At 40.0% G+C, this 12,553-nt stretch overlaps 1 protein-coding gene across 2 annotated transcripts in view; it reads right to left on the minus strand.

Moving 5' to 3' along the window:
• Window positions 1-1,280: 1,280 nt before the first annotated feature.
• Window positions 1,281-12,553, minus strand: part of AFAP1 (actin filament associated protein 1) — a 94,744-nt gene continuing 83,471 nt past the window's right edge. For both annotated transcript variants that reach the window (XM_077814655.1, XM_077814656.1), the window contains 5 exons: window positions 9,199-9,313; window positions 6,455-6,619; window positions 5,716-5,906; window positions 4,757-4,918; window positions 1,281-1,349 (listed from right to left, as the gene is read on the minus strand). In XM_077814655.1, coding sequence (XP_077670781.1) covers window positions 1,323-1,349; window positions 4,757-4,918; window positions 5,716-5,906; window positions 6,455-6,619; window positions 9,199-9,313 — 660 coding nt within the window. In that variant the 3' untranslated portion in view covers window positions 1,281-1,322. The remainder of the gene's footprint in view (window positions 1,350-4,756; window positions 4,919-5,715; window positions 5,907-6,454; window positions 6,620-9,198; window positions 9,314-12,553) is intronic.

Here is a 12,553-nt window from a genome sequence, read left to right on the forward strand (position 1 = left end):
GTTGGAAATAAGGCATCTGACTTTTCAGCAGAGACACATAGATAACAAAAGGAAAACAGACTTTTAATTATTCACAGACTAAAAGGAAAACCCTGTTTCTTGGCAAACAGAAAATGAGTCCTCTCTCACAAATGGTCTTGTCACTTCTTATTTCATCATCGTGTATAAAGGAGATTGGAAAATCGTATTTCCTCAAAAATATTATCCAAGATCTGAAAGGACTGCAGAAAGCAAATACAATAGAGTTATAAAACCTGACTTTAACAATGTTAAAACAAGCAAAACAAAACTGGACGAGCCTTTTAAAGTTGCTGTTATTTAAAAATTAATTTTAGAGGCTGTCAGTGGGATTTTTTTGGGAGGTGCAGAAAGGAAGCAACATATAAAAAGGACTTTGTTGCCTTTTTTAAATCATGCCCAAATAATTTTTAGACTATATGAGAGAAACTGTTTGAAGATGACAGGTGCTTAGGAACAACAGCAACACTAAAAAGAACATATTAAAATGCATGTTTCAGAGTAGCAGCCGTGTCAGTCTGTATTCGCAAAAAGAAAAGGAGTATTTGTGGCACCTTAGAGACTAACCAATTTGTTAGTCTCTAAGGTGCCACAAGTACTCCTTTTCTTTTTATTAAAATGCATGGCAGCTTTTTATGCCCTGATGACAAAAGCATCTGTCTAAAATGTATCAAAAAATGCTTCACAGCCAAGTTGTCATTCCATGGTCGTCTCATAACCATTGAGAAAAGAGTGGTGGGGAAGAGTTCCTGACTTCCCAGCTCAAACAAGTCATGTGGTTCCTGTGGAAACATTTCTTCGATCTCCTGCCAAGTGAACAGGTAACAGCTGAATGAATCCTAACGAGCAAGCTTGTGAAAAGTCCTCTCTCAGGTGGTGGAATTCTGAAAGTAAAAATTAGCCTTAATAGTAAAACATATCTAAATGTATATGATTTTATCTGGGTCTCAAAGCGTGCACCAGTCTTGATTTCCATTCAGGACTTTTGATGCAATGGCATTTACATTGTTGTTTTAACCTCTTTCAGCAATGTAAACTTTCAGTTGCAACTATATGCTCCTTTTTACTAAGATTTTTACAAATAAAGTTGGAAATAAAGAGTTACAGATAATAAAAAGGGGCACACTCAGTTACACAATAATACAGTAGAAAGAGTACAGTCAAATGAGGGCCAAGCTACTGTTAACTGAACATAATTATAAAACCTTGTCACTTGACACCATTTTACAGATGCGTCTTTCGCAGCCTATGTCTTGGTCCATATGAAGCAAGGCCTTTAAGCAAAGGAAACAAATTTCTAATGCTTATGTTCCATTTTTCAGCTCCCATTCCTAGAAGGGAAAAATAAAAGATGGGGAAATATTATAGAAATCTAAGTGTCTATACATAAGTGTACTCTGTATGCTATTATCTAAATCACAGATAAAGATATTGAACAGAACCTGACCCAGAACTGATCCCTGTGGGACCCCTCTCAATATGCCCTTCCAGCTTGACTGTGAACCACTGATGATTACACTCTGGGAATGGTTTTCCAACCAGTTATGCACCCACCTTATAGTAGCTCCATTTAGGTTGTATTTCCCTAGTTTGTTTATGAGAAGGTCATGTTGAGATGTTGAGACAGTATCAAAAGTCTTATTAAAGTCAAGATATATTATATCTACCACTTCCTCCCTATCCACAAGGCTTGTTACCCTGTCAAAGAAAGCTATTAGGTTTCTGGCGTAACACGCTTCGTTACTGATAAATCCATGCTGTTACTTATCCCATATCATCTTGTAGGTGTTTGCAAACTGATTGTTTAATTATTTGCTCTGTTATCTTTCTGGGTACTGAAGTTAAGTGCATGACCCAGATCTGCAGGGTTCCCGGAACAACTGCACACAAGGGCACAGGACATTGGGCAGAACATGCAGCCACAGTCTTTGGTCTGAAGTATTATCTGTGGAGCAATTACACATCTGATTCAGAACTGGGGGTGGAGGGGAGGAGAAGGGAGCGAGGTCCTTCTTCCCCCATTCCCATTGCAGAGATAGGATAATAGAAATGTAGGGCTGGAAGGGACCTCAAAAGGTCATCTAATACAGGCCCCTGTGCTGAAGCAGGCCTAAGTAAACCAAGACCATCCCTGACAGATGTTTGTTTAACAGGTTCTTTAAAACCTTAACAATGGGGATTCCACAACCTCCCTTGATACTTAACTAAATTATCCTTATGTTAGAAAGTTTTTCTAATGCTAATTGGGCTTGATGCTGGATTCCTGAATTTGTTGCTCATTCCATAATCTTTATCTTGCTGCTGCTTAATAGCAATAATTTATCTTGTTAAGATAAATAGGTGCATCACTCCAACTGCATGATCCTTTTTGATGTTACAGTCATGGCAGTGCACCCGTGGTGACCCATAGCTGGTGTCCCTTAGGGATGCATGAACAGAACAGGCCCCAGAGTCTGAACTTTTAGATTTGAGTTGGTTCGTTAAGCATAAACTTCTCCCCGACTCCGTTACTCTCAGGAACACCCTCTCGGGCTCCTGTATTGTCAAAGATATTTCTATTAGGAAGCCGGAGGTTTGAGAGTCCCTCTGCTAGACGGGCTGCTCTGTTCTAATTCCTCCTGCTTCCCCTTTCAGAGGTGCACAATGTGTGCTAGAGTAGTCTCTAACCAGACAGGCCCCAAAGCCTGGGAGATTTGCGGAGAGCAGCTACTCCAGCAGAGTGTGTGCAGCCCTGAAGTTACGCAGTGCCATATAACGCTCAAATGAGGGAAGTAACAGATAAAAGGGCTCACAGCAGAGAGAGTCAGCGCACCAGGGGTCTGATACAGAATGGACAGAGCTGGGGAAAGAGAGTAAGAGACAGACAAGGGGTAGAAATAAAAAGATAAAGAGGATCAGATAAGTATCCAAAATTTTCAGGGCTTACGCAAACACATCCTACCTATTGTGAAATGTATCCATTACTAGGGACTTTAGTGTTAGCACAGACATGAAATTGGCCTCACCTCCCACACACTATGAGGGAGGTTACATATGCTGAACCAATTCCACTCTCCGGATGCTCACAAACAACTCCCACTGATTAGTCAAATCATTAAGGGCCAAATGGCTCCCTAGGCTTACTCATAACTACACAAGGCCAAAACATTAAGTGCCAAATTCCACCCTCATATTTGTGCATTCAGCTCCCATTGGAATTAATGTGAGATGCAGATGCATAGCTGATGGTGGAATTTGGCTGTATCTAGTTGTGAATGAGCTCAGTACAGTTTGGGTCGTATTATCTAATTCAGCTAAATTTCACTGTTAATATTTGGAGTATGAGGTTTTATGAAAAGGTGACAACAGCTGTTAAATCTGAATTCAGTATGTGGAATTATTTCCCACTGATAGAAAAGTAGCTTCGTATTCTTTTAAATAGTCTAATCCTACACCCAAGATTCTTCCAGAAGAGACTCTGACTAACCAGTAGTGTTCTTTAAATCTTCCATTCACAACTAACAGAGCAGATTTTGCTGCATTTTGAGCAACTCTTGTAGGTTGTAAAATACATTAGTAAGTGAATAATTAAATTGCCAATATATAGTCTCTTTCATCCCAAGAACTTTACTTTTCTGAAATGGGGAAACTGAGGCACAGATAGGGTTAGTGACTTGCCTTATGTCACATGACAAGTTTGTGGCAGAGCAGGAGAGGACTCTCAGTTGCATGTCATAACTACTAGATGGTGCTCCCTCACTAATCCTTTGCTAAAATGCATTTGTTTGTAAATTCTGCTTTCAAACACTGCAAATATCTATAATGGATGAAAAAATATATATCTTAGCCTCAATGAAATGTTAAAATGCTTCCTAAAATACAACACGTATGGTTGTTTTAGACAAAAGAATGGAGTGCAGTATGAAGAACAGATGTGAAGGATTCTGGTTTATAACTATAGTTAGCAATGAACAGACCAAAACAACACAAAGATCTCAGACCCATGCCAGCAGTAACATCCCTTTTTATTTGCTATATGAGTTGTTCAGTAACATACCTTAACTAGCCAGTTCAGCCAGGCCCAGAGAACTGTCATGAAAATCCCATTTAACATAAAGCACAAGTAGCACGTATATTAAAGACTATATCAATGGGGTAGGAATGCAAAGTTTCATCCAGGCACTAGTCAGAACAAATTAAATTCAATGGATTTCTACTTTAATTGTACAGCAAGAGTGGTTGCTCGCACAGTGTATTTTCAATTACTACAGCCTAGAACTATTTAGCTCTTGCATCAGCTGGCAATGATTAGATCTGATATTCTTTTGATTACTAAAGCATTGGGTTTAACAACGACACTAAATACTTATTGACTAAACCCATTAGCATAATGGTGAAAGGACTAAAGGACCAGTCTGTATCACAGGCCGTTTACAGTGAACTCCATAAAAGAACAGAGACAGATACGGAGTCAAATCTATCGTCTTAATGCAGTATTTCTGTTCTTCTGTCATCTGGTTCCCCAAATTTACTCCATCAGAGTGAAATTAATCCCTGTTCAGAGGACCAGCATGAAACCATGCACCACTTAATGTGAATGCAGACCTTGGGCCAGCCCTCTATACTGCTGTGAAATTTCACCCTTAGACATTCAAGCAGCAGGAACCCATCTTTCCCTCACCATGAATAAAGGAGAGATGAGAAACATGTCATGAGGGACAGGGGCAGAAGAAGAAAGTCAAACAATAGATCTTCTCACCTTTGCTTTTCGAAGGACATGGCCTCGACACGGTGAAGTACTTGATGAAGGAGGTTTCTTCAGCACTGCTGCACTGTTCACTGGTATTGAACATTCAGTATCACTCGTATCACAACTGGAGATAGGAGAGTTTTCCAGAGTTCGGTGCTTGAAAATCGGAGACTGACAGACAGAGCAGACAGAATGAAAATCTGAGACTGGGCAACGTTTCCTCCAAAATATTCATAAAAATAAAAATCTTCAATTGGGTAAATTTTTCTCCAGATATTCACGTAAATATTATTTATTTAAATTTAGAACTGCAGAAAACTACAAGTATTGTTTTAGTTATGAAAAGTACATTGACAGACAATCCTTTCAAACATGAACTACACTGATTAGGACAGCAAACGCGATTTCCTGAATAAGCAAAACAAAAGAAAGTAAATAGTTATATACTCGGTGATGGCTGCTTCAGTTCCCTCTAAATGACTAAACAACAGCGACTAGGTGGGCCACCACAGTGAACCAACACAATAACTGACCATTGAACCAACACAGTAATTTTGTCCACATTGACCCTTGTGATATTAAAGGTATAGAGAGATTAAGCTCTTTAGGGAAGGGACTGCATCTTATTATATGTTTGTACAGCTCCTAGCACAATGTGGCTGTGGCCTCTAGGCACTTCCACAATACAAATGGTAACACATGTTCCCTATAATTCCATACATATCAACTCAATTTCATTGTTGAACAGGACACCAGGTGCAGGAGAGCAATGGAAATAATTCAAAATAGAGCTTGGCTGCTTTATTTTCATGGCCTTTATAGATCAGATGCCTGATCCGGCAAGATGCTGAACACTCTCAGCTCCTATTCCCTTTCCTGGATGTAGTAAATGCTTAGTACTCCCATCTCACAGGATCAAGTCCCACACAGTTGGGAGCTTTTCTGAAATCATTCAGCTGTGGACATACCTGTGGGCTTGAGGTTCCTGATTTGGGCTCGATTGCCAATCCCAGTGTGATGCCGCCAGCCAAGGCTTTCTTCAGGCTCTCTTTCACTTCAGTCAGTTCCAACTCCAGATTTACACGCTCTGTCTCCTTCAGCTTACATTCTTCTTCAAGCTTCCTTAACTTATCTTCAAGAATAACTTGAGTCTTCCTGCCTGAAATCCAGAGATGGGTGCTATGCCAACAACAGGCTACAGTTGATGGACTCAGTGCTAAACGGGGTTCACTTATTTACAAGTAGGGAACAAATGCTTTAAAATGCTTGGCTACCCAAACAGCTACACACACTGTAAGGTTTCAGCCTCATTCAAGTAAAATGTTTCGCACTTCAGACAATGCTCAGTGCTTCATCTGGGGCAATTGTTCACTTTCTAGCCATGTTATTTTTCAGTTAGTCTCTGTACCACAAAAATGGAAGTAGCCAGTGATTTTTAAAAAATGGTGACCTTCCTTACTTCTCTGTGAGTTGCTGATAATTGTGATAGCGTCTTTTTGAGTTAAATGCGCTAATAGCACAAATATATTTGTATAGCAATTATAGTCTAATTTTACATATTTTAGCACAAAAACTGAACCTCATGTTACACCTGTAGCAAGCAGTTTGGATTTTTGAAAAATACATTCCAGGCCCCAGGAAAGAATTCCATTTGGTTAGCTAGAATTCTTGGAGTGCCAGGCTCTAACACAATAAAACACCTCATACCAGCATTGACTTCGATGGCAGCTCGCAGGTCTTTCCTTTCTTTTCGGAGCTGAGCCAACCTGTTCCTCAGAGCTTCTTTTCTCCTTAATAACTCCTCCTCTTTGGTTTGTAACCTCTTCGCATCTGCCTCAACGCGGTTCTTACCATATTTGTACTGATCAGCATCTATACAGACAGATTAAAGAGTAATGATGATTTTATTCAGCTAACTCCTTCTCTGAATGGCTTAGAATCTAGGAACATCACTAATCAGAATTTGAGATGGGACAAACAAAATACAAATACCCCTGAAACTTTCTGCTCTCAACTTTGTGACCTGGGCCCTTCTCCGATCTTTTTGGATAAAATAAGCAGTGAAAGAACCCTTCATCTATCCATCAAATCCAACCGCACCGAAACCTTTTGCAATGTCTGAGAAAGTTGGGTTAAGGTTTTTTCTTTTCTGTTTTCACTGGCTTTTCCCACACTCCTTGATCCCTGCTGAGATTTGAAGCACAAATGCTGAAATAATGTGAGAAAGTCTTGTTTTCAAGAACTGTCTGGAAGAAATGGAAAATACCTGACACCTTGCAAGACACCTGTTCTAAGAATTCCTGCCTGAGAGTGCAGACAAAACAAGTTCAGAAGCATGCAAAACTTTTCCTCTGCGTACCCAGACTGAATCTCTGACCTGAGACTTAACTGAATAATGAAGCTGGAAAACTCCCAGTTTTCCAGCTTCGCTCCGCCTCCATTTCTACCCCATGCAAAAGTTTGAGGTCCCCAGACATGTGCCTCTTCTCTCCCAGTGAGGATAGACTCTGACAAAATGGCAGATGTCTCACTCTCTTTTCCTCTGCCTAGGAAACTTATTGGCCTAGACTCCTCTGGCATCTTTAAGTCAGAGATGTTTACACCCCCATTTCCTGCAGAATGGGGGCTGAACCGCAGAAGACTTTTTCCCTAGATTTCAAACCTATTGGACTCCACCAAATGTCAAAGCATTTTATAACCTTCCAAATCTAGAATTAAATATTTAGATTATTAAATCCCATACTAGTATAGATTAATTTCCATAAGATACTATTACATTTGTATAAAATGTCATTAGTTTCATCTATATTATCATCATTATTAAACATTTATATTATAGTAGTACTGCAACGAGGTTGGGCCCCTAGAACTTTTCCAGAAGACTCTTCCAGAAGACCCTGGCATGAGAAATGTAATAACAGAACCTTCCAAGTAAAAATCTTGAGGTAAGAGAAGAGGGTGCTAGTACTTACTGAGGTTACTAAATGAAAAACAAGCCTGAAATTCAACAGTCTGAGCCCTGTTCTACACTAGGAGTTGAGGTCGAATTTAGCAGCGTTAAATCAATTTAACCCTGCACCCGTCCACACGACGAAGCCCTTTTTTTCGACTTAAAGGACTCTTACAATCGATTTCCTTACTCCACCCCCGACAAGGGGATTAGCGCTGAAATCGGCCTTGCTGGATTGAATTTGGGGTACTGTGGACACAATTAGATGGTATTGGCCTCCAGGAGCTATCCCAGAATGCTCCATTGTGACCGCTCTAGACAGCACACTCAACTCAGATGCACTGGCCAGGTAGACAGGAAAAGGCCCGCGAACTTTTGAATTTCAATTTCCTGTTTGGCCAGCGTGGCAAGCTGCAGGTGACCATGCAGGGCTCATCAGCAGAGTTGACCATGCAGAGCGCATCAGCAGAGGTGACTATGATGGAGTCCCAGAATTGCAAAAGAGCTCCAGCATGGACCGAACAGGAGGTACGGGATCTGATCGCTGTATGGGGAGAGGAATCCATGCTATCAGAACTAAGTTCCAGTTTTCAAAATGCCAAAACATTTGTCAAACTCTCCCAGGGCATGAAGGACAGAGGCCATAACTGGGACCCGAAGCAGTGCCGCGTGGAACTTAAGGAGCTGAGGCAAGTCTACCAGAAAACCAGAGAGGCGAATGGCTGCTCCGGGTCAGAGCCCAAAACATGCCGCTTCTATGATGAGCTGCATGCCATTTTAGGGGGTTCAGCCACCATTACCCCAGCCGTGTTGTTTGACTCCTTCAATAGAGATGGAGGCAACATGGAAGGAGGTTTTGGGGACGAGGAAGATGATGATGATGAGGTTGCAGATAGCTCACAGCAAGCAAGTGGAGAAACCGGTTTTCCCGACAGCCAGGAACTGTTTCTCACCCTGGACCTGGAGCCAGTATCCCCAAACCCACCCAAGGCTGCCTCCTGGACCTTTTATTAAAGAAATCACGAGTAAGATAGGTTTTGAAAGGAGAGGCCTACTGCTTCAACATTTTTGCCACAATCTCAAAAATTCATACCAGCAGTCAATGAATTGTGTGTTTGAACCAGTTATTTTTTGTTGTTTCCTGTTTTAGATTATTATAAAATCCTCAAGGGAGAGATCATATGCACTTATGGATTTATACAGCTCCAAGCACACAGCTGATGTTTACCTAATGATTCCATATGTTAATAAAATGATAACCAGAGATACAGGGACTGATTCTGATTTCACACCAGTTTTACATGGACTTCAATATAGTTACTCTGATGTAAGGCAGTTCAGAATCAAGTCTTCAGTCTGTCTTTCCATAGTGATGGTTATTAAAAGAATCTACCTGCTAGCACCACCAGTCTGGTCTTTACCTTGCTTGCTAGCGGGAAAGACACGTCATGTTTCCAGATGCCCAAAGTTACAAAGCAAGATCATTAAGAGATGCACTTACTCGATGCTGTGCGTTTCACACTTGATGCTGATTCAGATTTCTTCTGTTGGTTGTTTAAAATTCTCCCTTTTCCCATGATCCCATTTGCAGTTGCAGGGCTTTTTTTGCCCTTAAACTGTTTGAAAACAAAATATTTATGCAATGGTAACTATTATTGTACAGCTGGTGCCATAGTAACACTTTCACCACGAGCAAAGCTTGAAAGAATTGTTTAAAACAATCTGCCTTCTAGCAGGCTGTTCATATGCTTAATTGATTCTGTTGGAAACAGTGCATTCTCTAGAGACTGTATCACTGAGAATTGCTTATTCAGTAAGATCAGAGGCTGGCAATCACTGGGAATTGTGAGATTCTCTCTCTCTCTTCCTGTTCCATCTGTGACAGCATCACTGTTGCTAATTTGTTCAATTTTTTTTAATCAAAACTGGCACATTTGAAGAATGATACTCTAATGCAGCTAAGTGGTACTTTGTAACAATTTTCTATTGCAAAGCCCTTTAAAAAACATAGTAGGGATGCACATTACTTTCATACCCATCACAAGAAGCTGTAGAACCATCAGCCTTGCCCACTCACAGTGAGGTACAATTTTAAACTGTTGCTTATGTATTACAGGTCCTTATTAGGTGCATTTCCTCAGAATTGCATTGCTATAGTACATGGATGCCATTTCCAAATTAAATAATTAAAACCACACAACTTTATCCATAAGGAGTTAATCAACTGATTCTCTCCTAGGGTACCTCCAACAAAGCAAACTCACTGAAAAAAGCAAAATTAGGGTGGTTTTCGTATCACATCCTTACAGTGGCTAGACACAAGCTCTAGCAAACTACTAGACAATATAAGAACATTTCAGAGCCCCGGAGAACACTCTGCTGCCAGTCTCTAGGAATGAAACCACATGGACAGACAACAAGAGCATTCTGGCCAATGACAAGTTCTGCAAAGTGCAATAGGATAGCTAGGTCATAGGGCAGTTAGGGCTTTTGAGATGATAATCAGCATCTTGGACTGTACCCAAAAGAGGAACTGAAGCCAATGCAGAGCACAGAGCACAGTATTAGGAGGTCGCAGTGGCCTGCCCAGTTTCAATGGGGGTTGCTATATTCTGGATTAACTGAACCTTCTATGTAGTGCTGAAGGGGAGCCCAAAGTAGAATACATTGCTGCATTCTATCCGGGCGATGACAAAGCTATGGATAACTGTGGCACTGATCCTATCCGAAAGAAAAGATTGAAACTGAACCCCCTGCAAGATGTAGTGATAGGGATGAAATTAACTTGTGCACCCTGGGTACAAAGGAACATAATCAGAGCCCCGTTCACACTTTGTAACTGTTGATAAATGTGGGCTTTTAACAGCAACTACTGGACATTTATAGTAGGATATAGAAACAGTACAGTTGTGAGCTGTGCCAGATAATTTCTCTGAATGGTATGCAAAGACATAGTCGCTGTCTATTCACAGAACATTTTCTTCATGCCATACTATGGAATATTTCCTTATGTGGTCAAGATCGTAATGTCATATTTATTGCTGCTCCTTTGTTGCAACCTGAGCAACAGGTTGCAAATAGAATCCAACAGGCAAGTTATTTATAGTTCTTTTCTGTCACCCTCACTCAGGCTGAGTAGCTCCTTAACCAACCAAGAAGCCCCACTGAATTCAACAAGGCCAACCCCAGCATAATATACTATACTAGAGGGGAGTAAGGGTGGCAGAATCTGGCACTTAATTACTGGAGAGCAGTCTGCAATACTGGCTAGCTGCCAGGATCGCATGTGGGTTTCCTGTTGCAGATGTGCATGACTGAATACAGGGGTCAGAATTATCCTTTTCTTTCTCACTTGTTTTTTCCATTTAAAAAAATTATACTGCTTCCATCATTTTATCCAGCTCTTGAAACATTATCTAATTCTTCAGAGCAGTATTGCAGAATAATTTATTAAAAGACACTCAATCAAAATAGCAGCTTCTTCACTAGACATGCAAACTGACTGGCTAAAACAGGGTCATGGTACTAAAAACATTATCTCTATAATTTTCTTTTAACTGGTCGGCTAGATGAGGTCTACACTAGAAATTTTTGATGGCATGGCAATGTCGGTTAGGAACATGCTTTCATTTGTAATCTTTCTACATCAGTAAAAGCAAAAGGCAAAAAATTATAAAATTATATTATAAAGGCAAAAAAGTCCTTTTTCCAGTGTAGCTTATTTTGCAACAACACACTTTTGCCAGCTTAAGCTGAGTCTACAGTAGGAGTGTTTGCCATTATAGCTGTACTGGTAAACCCTTTCTATTGTAGACTAGGCCCCAGTATTCCTAAAATGACTGAATAGGGATTTGTGAACCTAAGAGTAAAATTCACCCTTATACAAAAGGCTGACAAAAGATCTAGACAAGTGCCACTTAAACTATCTTTTGAGCCCTATTTTGAAGGCTTAAGTGTGACCTAAATGGTGCATAGCTTTTGTACTGACCCTCTACAAAGGGGTGAATTTTTTTACTACTTATTAAATGAAGGATTCAGCTGCTCTATAAAAGGTAGAGGATTGGACTCCCTGCACATACAAACAGCATCAATGTAGGAGGCTTGGATCTAAAAGTCAAGAATAATTTTTTAAAATTAAAAAGAGAAAAAAATGGTTTTGGTTGAAGCATACAGTGATGCTTACGTTATTTCAAACACTTTCCCCTTTGCAATACAATGAATAAAGGTTCTCTATTAAGTCTTGTAAATCTAAAAGTCACCTCATGTGATTCTTGTACAAAGGTCCATTTGTTCACAGACCTGTATCCACACGTATGTTCCTTACAGTACATATTCTGTTTATTTGTTTCTAGATGCTTTTGAAATATACCAATAAAAAAGTCTGAACTGGTGGTGCAGAGAGTAACCTACTACTGCACTCTATTTTAGTCCAGGAAAAGATGGGCCTAAACCAATAACCCTGAACTTTGCTGCTCAGGCCCATCTCTGGTTCTAACATTAGATTCATAGCTTCGTATGCATAATTAGACCATACTAATGGTCAGGTAAGTAATACATATTATTTCAGATGCATCAAACAAGTAAAAGACTACATTCATTTTACTATTCTCTTTAAATTAGGCTAATAACCGGATTGAGAATTGCATGCCATTGTTCTTCACAATGGCTTCAGATATTGTAATATAGCTTATGACTGCAAGCAGGGAATCTTCGATTTCTCCAGGGAAGAAAGCAACAGGGCAGTTAGTTAAATATAGTTACATTGTATGTTTCAGTAAACTAGTAACACAGTTAAAACTAAAATGCCAAGTATTTTATCTAATAAAAACAAATCATTTAAGGGGCCAACGCTTCAA

Source organism: Eretmochelys imbricata, chromosome 4 (genome assembly GCF_965152235.1).
Source record: "Eretmochelys imbricata isolate rEreImb1 chromosome 4, rEreImb1.hap1, whole genome shotgun sequence".
Lineage (NCBI taxonomy): Eukaryota > Metazoa > Chordata > Testudines > Cheloniidae > Eretmochelys > Eretmochelys imbricata.